This window comes from Phodopus roborovskii, unplaced genomic scaffold (genome assembly GCF_943737965.1).
Source record: "Phodopus roborovskii unplaced genomic scaffold, PHOROB, whole genome shotgun sequence".
Taxonomy (NCBI): Eukaryota; Metazoa; Chordata; class Mammalia; order Rodentia; family Cricetidae; genus Phodopus; species Phodopus roborovskii.
This window is the reverse complement of record NW_026126514.1, coordinates 1,951,823-1,966,993: the sequence shown is the minus strand read 5'-3', so window position 1 is coordinate 1,966,993 and position 15,171 is coordinate 1,951,823. Positions and strand designations below refer to the sequence as shown.

General features: G+C 36.3%; 2 protein-coding genes across 2 annotated transcripts in view; both read right to left on the bottom strand.

The window, feature by feature from the left end:
• The window catches only part of Scfd1 (sec1 family domain containing 1), a 72,972-nt gene extending 69,180 nt beyond the window's left edge, over positions 1-3,792 (bottom strand). The window contains exon 1 of the mRNA XM_051195804.1: positions 3,687-3,792. Within this exon, the coding sequence (XP_051051761.1) occupies positions 3,687-3,738 (52 nt within the window). The 5' untranslated portion in view covers positions 3,739-3,792. The remainder of the gene's footprint in view (positions 1-3,686) is intronic.
• Positions 3,793-7,068: 3,276 nt separating this feature from the next.
• The window catches only part of G2e3 (G2/M-phase specific E3 ubiquitin protein ligase), a 41,327-nt gene continuing 33,224 nt past the window's right edge, over positions 7,069-15,171 (bottom strand). Inside the window, exons 15-16 of the mRNA XM_051195803.1 lie at positions 9,735-9,925; positions 7,069-9,002 (exon numbers count right to left, since the gene is read on the bottom strand). Of these exons, the coding sequence (XP_051051760.1) occupies positions 8,710-9,002; positions 9,735-9,925 (484 nt within the window). The 3' untranslated portion in view covers positions 7,069-8,709. The remainder of the gene's footprint in view (positions 9,003-9,734; positions 9,926-15,171) is intronic.

Here is a 15,171-nt window from a genome sequence, read left to right as displayed (position 1 = left end):
CCTATTGAAAGAGCTGTTATTAAACACCTGAAGGGTGAGGTAGGCAGATGTGATGCTGGTCAGTGTTATCATGGAAAAGAACGCACTGCTCAGTCACCCCATCAGGACCTCTTTTCAGCAGAATCTCTTTTAGATACCAAAATTCTTTGGATCCCCAAGTCCTTCACATTGAATTATACATATTTTCTTTGATAATATTTTAAAAATAAAATGGTATAGTATTTGCATATAACCTGGGGGACTCCTTTAAGTCATAGTTAGATTAGCTATCAATACCTAGACCAATGTTAATGACAGGCTGGTTGTGATACTGCATTAAGGAACAATGACAAGAAAAATGTCTGAACACATTGAGTACAGACACATTTTATTTATAACAGTTTTGATTTGCAGTTGCCTGAGTCTACAGTTGCAGAAACCATGGATACAGAGAGCTAAGTAAGCTACAATATTTATGTCTGTACATAAGCTTTTTTCTTTTTCTATGTTTACTTATTGTGTGTACCTGTGTAGGTCATGCCATACATGGGAGGTCACAGTACAATTTGTGGGAGTTGATTCTTTTCTTCAAACATGTGGGTCCTGGGGATCAAACTCAGGACAAGACATCAGGTTTAGTGGCAAGTGCCTTTACCTGCTGAGCCATCTTGCCAGCCCAACCTTTTTTTTTTTTTTTTTTTTTTTTTTTTACCTGCAAAATGTTGGTTCTACAATAATACACCTTACCAATATTGGTGCCCACTTCAAAAAGTACCAGAGGCAGTGGTATTGGAGAGAGACAGACAGTGTGGACCCAGTACCCTGGGCAGACTATGCTCTCAGCTGTGCTTTGCCTCCCATGCTCAAGCATGAAGCCAAGAAAACTATACTTCTAGAAGAAACAGTCATATTTTGGACTCACTGGCAAGCAGGAAGAACCACAAGCTGGGCTGCCATGTAAGGTGGCATCCAACATTCTCCAGAGTTAATACATGTTAATTCACCTCTGCAAGGTAAGCAGAGATTAGTCTACATATGGACTTGGAGATCATTCTCTTTTTATCATAATGAAAATAAGCTATTAGAAGGTTTTGGGCAAATGTGTGCCATGTTTAGTGTAGGTGGGATCCGTAAAAGAATGAAAGGGAGCAAGGTTTGTAAAAGCAAAAACTACAGACAGAAAGTTATTGTAGGAAAAGAGACTGTTGGGAGACACAACAGGTACCACATAGTTGTAAACTGGAATGACTTACTGACAAATCTGAATTGAGTTAAAGTAAAATAAGGAGAAACTCACAGGGAGTTTTAGATAAGCAATAATAAGAACGAAGCTTTCATTAACTGACAACAAGTGTTCAGAATAGAGCCTACCTGGGAATCACCAGCTGTGGTGGGTTGAAGGAGAATGCCCCCCCCCCTCCTTAGGCTCAGAGATCTGAATACATGGATACCAGGGAGTGGCACTATTTGAAAGGACTAGGAGGTGTTGCCTTAGTGGATGAAGTGCGTCACTGGGGTTGGGACTTGAGGTTTCAAAAACCCATTCAAGCCCAGAGGCTCTCTGTTGCTGCTGCACAGGGATTTGGATGTACAACTCTCAGCTACTTCTTTAGAACCATGTCTGCCTGCATGCTGCCATGCTCCCCACCATGGAGATAACGGACTAAACCTCTGAAACTATAAACAAGCCCAAATTAAATGTTTTCTTTATAAGAGTTGCCGTGGTTATGATGTCTCTTTACAGTGATAGAACATTGACCAACAATGACCAGCATATATAATACTTAAAACTGGAGGTCAGATAAGATCACAGTAAGAGAAAAAGCAGTTGATTTAGGCTGAGCAACAGTAAGAAGCAAGGAGATAAGTGGGAACTTGCAATAGTAAAAAGCAACTTATTTTTACTGAAAATAGGAAAGAGAAGAGAGTAATTCATGAAAGCAGTGGTATTTGAAGTGACTGGTAATTCAGAAAGACAAAGCAAGAAACAGGCATGCTAGTTAACACCTTTGTACTTTAGTTTCTTCAAATCTGTAAAATTAAGTGACAACAGAAAACACCTAATACAGTAACAAATTCTCAATGCATAAACTACTATCTCATCTATCCAAATGGACAACCTACTTTGTGCCAAAGCATCTTCCACCTAGAATGTTTGAGGACTGTTATCCCAAAACATTCTCAATTGAAATCAAGGAAACATTACTTCTACTGTTGCAACACAAAGGTTTTTATTCTTCTGAAAATAAGACATGATCCATATCTTTATAGTACAAATTAATAACTTATAGCATAAGCAACATAGTAATGTGGAATCTTAATACAATAAAGTTTATTTCCACTAAAAGACAAAATGTAGTATTAGATTTTAATGTTTTACAATTCCATATATTAAAATGTACTGTTATATAAATTTAACTTTTAAAAGGCTGTCTTTCATCAAGAAAGTTTTGCTGCTGGACAATGAGAAGTAACTCACTTAGTTTCACTAAGTTCTTGGATCCAAATTTAAGAAGCTGGGCTTCTATTTGTTTGAAAATAAAATGAATTGTCAAGCATTCCTCACATCATATTTGGACTTTCCCATGTTTAATTTATGCTTTACTGTGTTTGACACGTTTTATTAAATTACTTACTGAGAAATGTAAAGCATATTTCGGTATGCTTTCTGCCCAGTATGCTACATCCAAACCTAATAGGTTTTTTTTTGTTGTTGTTTTGTTTTGGTTTTTTTGTTTTGTTTTTAAGACAAGGGAAGGCAGCAAGTGCAGTTCATATTCTTCTGATATGCTTCACAGACTGTAACCAATTATTTTTCATACAAATGAGCATAATTTCAAGAGAATTAAAGTGTAAGCATTCTTGATGGCTTGTGGCCTGTTTTTATTCTCTTTGGAATAAGGTAGTATATATAAATCATGTCATAAATATATTATATGCATCATATAAATCACTTTGGGGCCAATATACAATTACTAAGTTACTAGAGTAGTTTACAGAAAATAAGAAAAATCAGGAGGATCTATATTTTTTTTTAAAGACAAGACTATGTATCTTTATATTTTCGGAATAAATGGAAGCTGTATAAATATGCTCTACTTAAGATACTGCTATTTCAGTACTTTAAGATTACTAATCTGTCAAACAACTGCAATGGGGCACTGCTAACTTGACATTCAGCAAACTGCTGAAAAAAGTCATTATCACCTGGATCACCTGGCGTGTTTCTTCAGGTTTTCCCAAGACTTCTCCAAAGGAGAAGGCATAATTTAAGGAACTCTGAGAATATTTAGATTTTGTAATTACAGCGCAAGTATTGGAAACAGTTTAAAAACAAAACAAAACCCCAAAGAATATTAGAACTGAAAGTGAAAACCAAGCTAGGCTGGGAGACTTTGAAATACGAACAAACAAAAATCTAGAGTTCTCGTTAAATGACAATATAGGAAAGAAAATGTCAGCGGCTAGTCCTTTCTGGGATGGCCTCCTGTAGCTCAGTAATTAATAATAATAATAATAAAAACAGTAGCAGGGTGGCTCCGTCTCTTGTACCACAGGCAAAGGCTGGAAAAATATATTTTCCCTACACCCTCAAAGTGGAGCAGCTCAAGCAGCTCGACTCCGAGGAACACGAACAACCAGCGAAGGAGACAGACGGGTCACTGCTTTGCTCAGGCACAAACTGCAGAGAAGGAAGTAACGAGTACCTGTTTGCCTCTCCCGAATGCTGGCCGTTGCCGCCATCTTGCTTCCCACCATCCACTGCCCGGCTGGCACTGGGAGCCCGAAGATGACGTGGCGCACCTTCCCGCCCCGGAAGCAGAATCGGGGGCGGGCGTAGAGGGCGAAGACCCGCCTCCTACGCCCCAGTCCTCGGCCCTCGGCCCAGCCATTGGCGTTTCCGACCAATCGGGGGAAGGCTTCGCTACTCTGAAACTGCTGCTCAGGGCAGGTATGTGAGCTGTAGAGCCAGAGGCCTGATGCATGTGCGCGCTCTTTAAGGATTTAAAAGCTCGTAAAAAAAAAAAATCGCAGGACTAAAGTAAACGCTGGGAGCTGTGTTTCCTGGAGTCCCACTACAACAGAAGTGCCCTTTCCCTATTTTCTCTGAAAACAAATACTTTACTACAAACGCTGCAAGTTTCTTAAGCTAATTTTAGTCGGCTAGGGTGTAAAATCGTGGAGGAGCCAAATGGCAGAATTTCTTGCATTCAGTAGTAAAAATTAAAAACCACCACCATTATTCTGAGAGGAAGGAATCTGGATGATCACATCCAGGTTTGTTACATTTTAAACCCTGTGGTTATAAAATAAATATCGACCATTTATATAATAAGACTTTTATTGAAGTCAAAAATATATACAATGACAACTTACTACCAATTCAGCTACTTCACTGATGCCATTTCTTTAAGAGGTTAATTTTGAAGCAATCAGATTCTGAGATAAAAATCACATCTTCAAAAAGTTTGGCTTTCAAAGTTACAAATAAAATTTTTATATTTTTAAAATCAAAATTACATCTTAGAATAAAAATAGGTGCTCTGATAAAAAGATGTTTATTTTTATGAAATGATAACATGCTATTCTATTTTTTCTTTTTTTTTAACTATCGGGAAAATACCTTACCCAGGACCTTTTGCTTATGGCTGACACAAGCATTAAAAAATAGAATGTTTACTGGGGTTTTCTTCAGTGCTATTACTAATATTTGAAAACTCTTCAACAATCTAGGTTGTGGTAATGAAAATTAAGTTTCTGCTTTAAGGAAGGATTCTGGATTCTAGTATCCATGAACTATGAAACATAATGGCTTTTCCAACTTCCAATGAGTTCAATTATAGTCACCTGATCATTCTCACTTTTAAGTACAAATTTGGCATTTAACCGTTTAAGTCCCGCCACAAACTTCTTCCAAGGCTATAAGGCACATCAACATAAAATACTAAGACAATGCTAACATTTATACAATGTGTTTTTGCCCAATATTGTGTAGTGTGGAAGAACAATACAGTCCACAGAAGAGTAACTATATAAAGTTGCTATTGCAAAGCTAATACCAATCTTGGTCTCATACTTAACTTGTATTATAAAAATCGTGGCTTCAGAGTGTTAATTTACTGTAGCTGTGTACATCCAACTGCAGAATTTTTGTCTTAAATAATTAAGCCACATTAAGGGACAGTTTTATCATAGAATAATAGCCCAGAACAATTTACTTCTTAAGAGTTCCTGAGATCTCTCAAAATTGCAGAGTAAAGGATCTTGGAACTTACCCACTTTAATAAGATTAACCTTGTAAGTGGACTATTTGGTTAAGAGGCTAACAGGAGTAGGGGAGGGTTTAAGTATAAGATAATAAGGAAAGTGAATATAAAGTTCATTACATACATGCATACATTATGTGTCATGACACACAGTTTTGTTTAACTATTATGCCAATGAAAAAGAAAACAAAGAGTATCTGTATCAAAACAGAATTATGTCCTTTATGATTCTTGACCCAGCTAGAGACATCCGAGGGGAAGGATCCTCAATGCAGTGAACAAACCTGAAGGGCATTTTCTTAATTAATGATTGATAGGAAGGGCCCAGCCCATTTTGAGTGGTGCCAGATCTGGGCTGATGGTCTCTGGTTCTGTAAGAAAGCAAATGAACAAGCCAAGAAGAGCAAGGCAATAAACAGCAATCATTTATAGCTTATGTGCCAACTCCTCCTCAAGGTTCCTGCCTTGACTTCTATGAAAAAGAGTGACACCAGGAGTGTAAGCAAAATAAACCCTTTCCTCCCCAAGTTGCTTTTTTCACCGTGTTTCATTACAGCAATAGTAAACCTAAGGTAGATTCCAATAGTTATGTAATTTAATTTATACAAGTACTTCACATTTGGTGGGATAAAAATATTTAGAAACTTTCTTGTAAGATTTCATTCCTTTTTTTCTTAAATGTTTGGTGACAGTGGACGAAACCAGGTCTTACACAAGACAGCTAGGCAAACCACTCACTCTACAACTAGGCTATATCATCAGCACTATGCGTTTTAATTATATTTTAAACAGACTGACAGGTAACTACTTCTCACTACAATATCTGGTACACAGTAGGTATTCAGAGTATATTTGGAAATTGGAAAATGGTCAAAATCAGAATTGAAAGTTGGGTCTCTTTCAAAGGGTTAGAAAATTTCTAAGTAACAGATAACATACATTCAAGTAATTCATCAATAAGTATGCTCCCGGGGTTTACACTGTATTATTTGAAGGCTAACAACAATGTAATAGTAACCATGTTCTTACAGTTTAGTATGATTGGATACTAAAGCAAAGTCACTGGGAAAACTTACGGTTTTATATCCCTTTATATAGCATTTTAACATTGAATATGTACAGATTCCAAGAGCTTCCAGTATTATTAGGGGGCATGTAAATGCAGACAGAGACCATATATTCAAGTAATTCATCAATAAGTATGCTAATACAGGCTTGTTACTTAACTAAATACAAAACTGTTTCCTTCATAATTTTGAAACCAAGTATTTAAAAGTCAATGTAAGAACTATGCTATTAAGACATGCTGTAATAAGCATGACACAGTGAGACTGCAGTTCCTCTGATAAGCCTCAAGTGTACAGATTAACCCGCAGACCATGCTAACAAAACCTTCCCACCAGAATACCTTTTAAACTCTGTTTCACATTAAGAAATAAGTATCTTGCTATTATTGATACCTCTCACCAAGGTCATATTGACAGATACAGTAAATGCACTCACAGCAAAATACTACTTTTATTTGTAGGAACCCTTAGCCCAAGGCCCCATATCCCAATACAACACTATAAGAGGGTTTTGCTAGCCTAATTAGTATTCTAGGAAAAAAATTAATTCAAAAATACAAGTCATAATATAGCATTTGAGTTGTATGGATTTAACAGCCTTTAAACATTGTGAGAACTAAGTAGGTTAAGGCATAAAGATCCCATTTATCAACACACTTGCATGAAAGCTGCTTGCTGAGGCTTGATAGCTCATTTAGTTAATTTTGAAAATCTAGCAAAAAATTAACACAAGATAAAGAATGCCTTAATGCTCATTTTTTTAAAAAAAGGAACTTTATTAGTTATGTTAAATACAACTTGAAGGGTTCTGAGGTAACAAAGAAAAATGACACTGATTCCATTTCAGTTTTTTCCTTTGGCATTAAGATCCTGTTACTTAAGAATGCTTTCTGGGGTTAACAGTACATGAGCAAGAGCAGACATCTGATTTGTGTATCAAGAAAAATATGAAAAATTTTTTTTTGCTTACCATCCCATGATTTTTTAAATAGAAACTTGGGGAGGGGGTGCTTTGTCTTCCTTATATCTGATAATAGATTAGAGCACTAGATTTGTAAGGCCACAAATATGAAGACCATACTATGAATGGCTCCTCTGCTTATTTGTTGAGGCAGTGTCTCAGGTAGCCCAGGATGATCTTAAATTTGCTCTGTCACTCTTGATCCTCCTGCCTTAGCCCCCCAAAAGCATGAATGCATGAATTAAAAGTGTGTGTCATGATGACTTGTTAAGAAAAAATATATTTTCGATTGATATTAATTACATGATTCCTTGTTACTCCCGGTAGCATTCATATACTCAGAAAGTAAACACTGCTGGGCACATTGGTATATATCATGACCCTAGCACCTAAGTGACTACATGGGGACAGCTGAACATTTACAACAGGTGGGGCTCTACAGACAGATCCTATCACAAAACAATAAAAATTGAAAAATAAATATTATATCAAGAATATACAAAATACATTACTTATATCTATGAGGCAAAATTAGAGTTTTTATTTTTACTATTTGTAGTTTTAAATTATTTATTCATTGCTTATACAATGTATCTTTTGAAAGCATAGAAGTTAACTATAGACTGCTACAGTGAGATCTTATCAGATACAACAATCTTGATAATAAATAGCTGCAATGTAGGCAGACCTGACAGTCTAGTGATTATTCGGACAGGAAACATACTGACTATGCAAGGCACTGAATGAGATGTACTTTCTAAGTCTTTAAAAGTACATCTGAAAACACATCAGCAGTGCTTTTATGCCTATGGAGCACCCACAGGTTCCAGAGTTATTTATATAGCTCTGCTTTTTATAAAGGATTTCCAAATAGTCGTTACTTAATTGTTGTATTGGCAACTTAATTACAAAAACATTTAAAAAGTAAATCCTAGTAAAGCACAGCCATAGCTCTGATTTATGAGATGACTTTTCAACTTTTCTACTTAATGCTTTAAGATATAGAAAATTGACAGCCTTGTCTACATAGCCAGTTTCAGGACAACCAGGACTATGTAGAGAAAAACAAATAACAAAAAACAAACAAAACAAATAGACAAAGAAATTGAAAACTGCAAAAGCTATGTTAACCTATAGAGGTAATTGTAATTTAAAAAGCAAGGAAAGTTTTTTCATATGTCATGCTAATATAGCTGAGCACCTGTACAGCTGAATAGTTTGTACAACTATTCTAAAGATATTCATATGAAGTTATGAAGAAACGACAGAAATAGAGAGCTATCACCAAATATGACTAGAATACTTTGACCAAACCCTCAGTGGTTCAAAAGTCAAAACATCCCTTTAAGATAGTCATAAATTTTATTTAGCCAAGAAGTTGGTCAGAATGTTCAAAGGTGATAATTAATAGAAATAAAATTATCAATAGCAGCCTTTAAAGAAGCATTTCTTCATTAGAAGAAACATTTAATGTCCAAGGTAGTGAGTGAGACTCATCTTCCTTTTCTAGTCTTAGAGTGTCTTTTATGGTAAAATCCATATTTTCTTGAAACTTTTTATATGTGTTGGTGATTGGTAGAGCTAGACTGTTACTACATTTGTTTCCAACAGGAAAATCCATATGTAGACATTCAACTGAAGGAGATGGTTTAAATCCAGCAGGTGGAACAGATCTACATCCAGTTGCAAAAATAAGAATGTCTTCCACAGTTGTTGCAGATTTACCATCTGAAATGTTAACAATTAAAGAGAAAAAAATTAAATCTACAAAACATATTACCGTTAGCATAGATACTTTCTCAACTAGACTGAAGACCCTGCTACTCATCTAGGACAAATTAAAAGACAAGGTAATGCTAAGTAGTACATTCATTAAGTCAATCTAAAAGTCAATCAAAAACAAAATTAACAAAAAAAAAAAAAATCACCCTCCCCATTAATTATATACTTGTTTTATTTAATCATTAATTAATATGCTAGCTTAACAAATTCTGAAATAATATGAAATGGTAAAAAACCAGAACCAACTTCAAAGTTAACATTTCTCTTAAAAAATAGAATAATATAATTCCATGTTTAAGGTTTTAGTCTGTCTACCATCCATCCATCCATCCATCCATCCATCCATCCATCCATCCATCCATCATCTATTTTAAGCTGCTTTCCAGCTGGCAGTGGTAACACATGCCTTTAATCTTGGCACTCAGGAGGCAGATGGATCTCTGTGAATTCAAGGACAGCCTGGTCTCAGAGTGAGTTCCAAGACAGCCAGGGCTACACAGAGAAACACTATCTCACAAAACAAAAACAAACCAATAGGCCTTTCATCTTAAATTGTAAATATGTATGTATATATGATAAGTATACTGGGTAATTCGTTTCCTTTGTAAATACAAGTAACAAATTCTTCTTAATGGCAAGAGCAAAACCCTAATAAACATTTGAAAAGAATTCAAGTACCTTCAGCAGCCTGTAAGTAACTCTTCCAAAACCTCAATGTTTGTACATCTGGTAATCCATGGACTGTGAAAAGATCACTGAGGTTTTTTGCAGAGAGAGTCTCAGGTTTATGACAGAGGATGTTATAAAAAACTTCTGGATAAGTTTGAATTTTCTCTAAGACACCAAGCGTTTTCAGACCCTGCTTAAAACTTGGGAAGAGAAATAATGAGACAATATACATACATGCTTGTTTTATAGCAAATTTATCTGGCATTTTATAAAAAACACAAAACAGTCCAACAGAAAATACTATGTGCATTCAGATAAGAAATACAATATTACGTTATACTTTCAAAGCAACAAAAAAAATGTATTGATTATTCTATATTACTGGTTTTAAAACTATTTTATTCAAAGTGGTAAATACTACCTTGCATGGTTTGACAAACTGTTCCTATATAATTGTTAAATAAAAATCCTAGGAATAATTCTGTGTGTAGGGTGGCTCAGAGGTCTGCACAATGGTGACTCTTGCCATTGCTGTTGTTAAAAGCTTACTGATAGAAGCACCATTGAACTTCACTGCAGGAAACAGGGAAGTCTCAATCGCCATTCCCTACTGATTAGCTTTCACAATGTCAATGGTGTTATGCAGAGTGCTGAGAGAGACAGCCAACAATGCTCTCAGCTAGCACGAGGCCATGTATGCCACAATACTAAGTTAGCAGGCAAGATGCATTCAATGGTACCAAAGTGGCAAGGCTATTTTGGGGGGAGGAGGGTGGTATTAAGTCTTGCTTTGTAGAAAGGTAAAGGTGGTACTGTAAACCTGATCATGATAACCAGTCATGTTGTCAAATTGTCTTCCAGATTTATGTTTCTAGCCATAGATCTGGGCTGCTCTCAATGTTGATCAGAAAAGCATATATATATATATATATATATTTTTTTTTTTTTTGAAGGGGGCAGCTGAGACCCATGGCTGGATAAAGTGCTGAGAGTAAGTGCTCAGTCCTAAATGGGACACCTGTATCAATGCCCCTACACCTCTGTACCAAGGGATGACAAACAAAAAGAATGTAAGAGCTGGAAGATGGGGAAGAGTATTATATAAGCTCTCTCAGGATATGGCATGGCTGTTGTATTCCAGAACTCACAAAGCTGCTTGATTTCAAAAATCGAGCATGGATGTAGGAGAGTGGTTCACAGGGCCCTACTAGCTGAGGATCTATGGGCAGTTGCTGACTGATGGGAGGGGATAGTCAATTATCTTTGGATGCCCCCATACGCATGAGCATATTGGCAGCAGTAACTGGGCCAACAGGAATAAAAGAGAGAGATGGTGGCTGGCCATAAAGTTGGAACAGGGATGTGTTGGGAATTCCAGGGAGGAGTAGAAGGGGAACTGTACAAGGTGGACAAGATCAAAATAGACTACGTGCCGTAAGTGAAGTCATCTAGCAATAACACGGGGAAAAATAAGCCTTCACCACAACAAACTGTGAATTTAACAAAGACAAAATAAAGGAAGAAAACATTTTAATATAAATTTTAAACAATATTTATTTGTAGAACAGAAACTTGTCTAAAAAATTCACAGTGCATTAAAACATCAGCAAGAATGAATAACAGAAGAAAGATGTATTTAAAATGTGAATTCTATAATATACAAAGACCAGGTTATTACTTTTGCTGATGAGAGCACATTGTTTACACTGCTTGTTGGATAATGTGCAATATTGACTTCTCTCTCTCTACTGATTTTCTCAGCAGGACCTAAATGTACTGCTAGAGGTTGAATACTTTTGATCCTTTCCCAATAGTTTATAATGAAACTCCATTGACAGTTTAACAGTATTTGGAGGTAAAAGCTTTGGGAAGCTACAAAGAAAGTAAATCATATTAGTACTAAAATCTGAGCCATAAATAATAACAAATGGCCTTATATTTCAAAGCAGCATAGCTAAATTTTGAGGTTAACCTTAAATATCCTTTCCCCTTAGTTATTATGTCCTATTGTTCCCTATTCTGAAATCTCCTTTGCAAATTTGTCAGCATACCTTGGCTACAATCTTAGTATAAAATACTTTTATCAGTCTATGTGACAAATGTTCCCAGTTCATTTTCCATACTGCTGGAATAGCCTGTGCCATAATAAAACTTGGCTGATTCAGAAGTAAATTATGTGATAGTCTCCAATTCCCTAGTACTTTTGTTTGCAAATAGACCAAACTAATGGTAAGGATTTTGAGACAAGATAATCTAGTTTAGATTATTATTGCTAGTCCTAAATCTAATGACACTAAGACACACCCATATAGAGACAAAGGGAATGAGAGTCAGATATCAAAGTTGTAGCATCATAAACAAGTGATGTCTATCAGATATCTGAATGACTTCTGTCCTCAAGATGTATGGTAACAAGTATCTGTTGGTTTAAGGAATTCAACAGCTGGGGAGAGAACTCAATTGGCAAAGTGTTTTCCTTGCAAGCAAGAGGCCTAAACACTCACCCAGAGTCCACATAAAAAACCCAGCATGTAGTGTACTCTTATTTTCCCATTCCTAAGGACATGGAAAAAGGAGGATCCCTGGGAAAGGGTTTCCGACCTGAGACACTCTTTCTCAAAAGAGGTGAAGTTGTCCTATGACCTTTGCACACAGGTGTAACAGTGAGCACGCATGTGTGGCACACACTTGCACCCATGCACACACAAAATGCTTGAGGTCCTAGGGTGGATCACCATAACTGTAAATTTTTAAAAACTGCCTTTATTTCTTGTGGTAATATTTTGTTTATGCTCTAAAAAATAAAGCTTCCCTGAAGATCAGAGTGCAAAGGGATCTGTTAGGTTCAAGGGCCACCCTCAGCTACATGAAATTCATTCAGTCTAAAAGAGAAACAGAGCTCACATAAAGGTGATCCCAGCACTAAGGAGGAGGAGACAGGAAGGCATATCGCTGGGTAGAGAGAAGAGTGTAAAGCAGGAAACAGGTGCTCATGCCAGTTTAGGCAGTCTAGGCAGTCAGCCTGAACAGTCAGTCTGAGGATTGTCTAAGGATGCAGTCTGAAATTTCGTAGAGAACATTCAGGATTCATGGAGACAGGATAACCTATTTGATCTGAGGTAGAGGTAAGAGCTAGTGGCTGGCTGCTTTGCTTCTCTGATTTTTCTGCCACCTCCCCCCCCCCACCCCCAACACACACACACACTACCTGACTCTGGGGGTTTTATTATTAAGACCTATTAGCACTTGTGCAACAATTTCTTCATTTTCAAAGGCATCTTGTTTTATATATAATGTACAGATTTTGAAATTGTACTTGGTAAGCATAAAGACAAAATATTTTATAGTATCTTACTTGCAATTAGAAGTCTAAGATCACTTTTGATCTGGAAATACTATCTGATTAATTTTGTTACTTTTTTTTTTCTATTCAAAAACCTTTCCAATCAGGGCAACAATACTGTTATCTAAATAATTCCACTGCCATTACTCCAATCCTTGCTTTCCACTCAAATGTGAGAATATCTTTACCTTCATCCTTCCCTTTGAGCTTAAGCAATAGAAGCTTCAATCTAAAGCTATGGCTCATTTCCAAGTACCTTGCATGATAAAAGTATTATAAAACCAAGCTCAATAACTGTTCTTTTGTGGTCCATATAAAAAATGCTGGGACAAGAGGAAAGTTTTGGTATTTTCAAGGAACACATAGAAGAAATGACACTACACAATAGGTGAATAAAGAAAGTAAAAACAGTATGGTAAATGAAAAGGGAAAGGCAAAGCAGTACAAACAAAGAAATTAACAAGGTAAGTGAGAACGTGTGAATTTAAAGCCTATTAAGTTTTGTAATCATGAATAATTAACTACCAAGGAGAAACCATTTCAACTTCCTTTTGTTGTAGAGAAGGCTCCTCTCCCACCAACACAAAGCTATGGGTGTCTTTCTCCTCTGTCTAATTGCATCAACAAGCTGCAGCTAAGCAACAAAGCCCAAAGACATGCTTCTCCAGCTCTGTGCAGTACAGAAATTGTCACCTCTCTTCTTCCCCAGGCTCTGGGAGACAACACCCATCAAACAAACCCTCATTTGTAGAGTGGCTAGGCTCTATTTTAGATTCTGGTTACCTGCCTAATCTCACATTTTTTTTTTCATGTTTCTTGATATTGTAACTCCTACTTATCATTTAGGTTTTAACTTAAAGACAATTAATAGGCTGAATCTAGACTACTCATATATATGAAGAGAAAAGCCTGAAATGAAAAACAATGATTGTATATACTTAGCAATGAAAAGGCCCACTAAAAAGTAGACTAAGTATTGGAGGAAAACTCAATCTGTATATCTATCTCGTTTAGAAATCCACTTCTAACAGGATTTATTTGAATTTTACATATTAACTATAATGTAAAATGATACACGGTACTCACAAGCTTAGAGTCAGAAAATACTTGGATGTATGTAAAAGTTAAGTGTTAAGCTGCAGTGTTAAAAATCCGAATGCTCATCAACATGAAATTGACTGTGTGGGGGAGATAATGGATTCTTGAACAGCTCATTAAAAAGAACACATTCCTTTAATGCCAACACCCCAGAGGCCTCCCAGAGATCCCCCAGGTGGATCCCTGAGTTCAAGCCAGCCTAGTCTACAGAGTGAGTTCCAGGACAGTCGAAGCTCTATAGAGAAACATTGTCTAGAGAAACAACAACAAAAACAAAAGAAACACAAAACCAAAAAACCAACCAATCTCCAACCAAAAAAGCAAACAGAAAAAGATGGCTGACAGGCTAATATAAATGCATATATACTTATTTGGTATTATTTACAAGAGTTAACTATTTTACATGAATATTTATGTAAAAGTTTAAAGTCAATCAATAAAAACTACAACACAGAAAGGAAACTAACCCAGAGACTATGTTGAGGACTATGCATCCCTGAACAAAAGAAAACTTCATTTTGGTGTCATGTTACTATTTCTAAAAAGGTTGTTTATAAAGTGTTGAATAAATGAAGCAAGTAATTATTTTATACTCTCACTTCTCCAGGATCCATTAAAAACAAGACAAAACAAAACAACCACAAATAAACACATAAAAACTCAATAGATTTCTTTTCCTATGTATGGCTGCTTTGCCTGAATGTATATCTGTACAATATGATCACAGTGCCCACAGGACAGAAGAGGACACTGGACGGTTGTTAAGAGGACAGGTGGTGCTGAGAACCAAACCAGGGACTTGGCAACAGCAGCCGATGCTTGACTGCCACCTACCTCTCTAGCCCAGCAGTTCTCAATCTGTGGACTGTTACCCTTTTAGAGAGTCAAATATCAGATACCTCACATATCAGATATTTACATTATGATTCATAGCAGTAGCAAAATTAATTATGAAGTAGCAATGAAATAATATTGTTTGGGGGTCATTATAACACTAGGAACTAT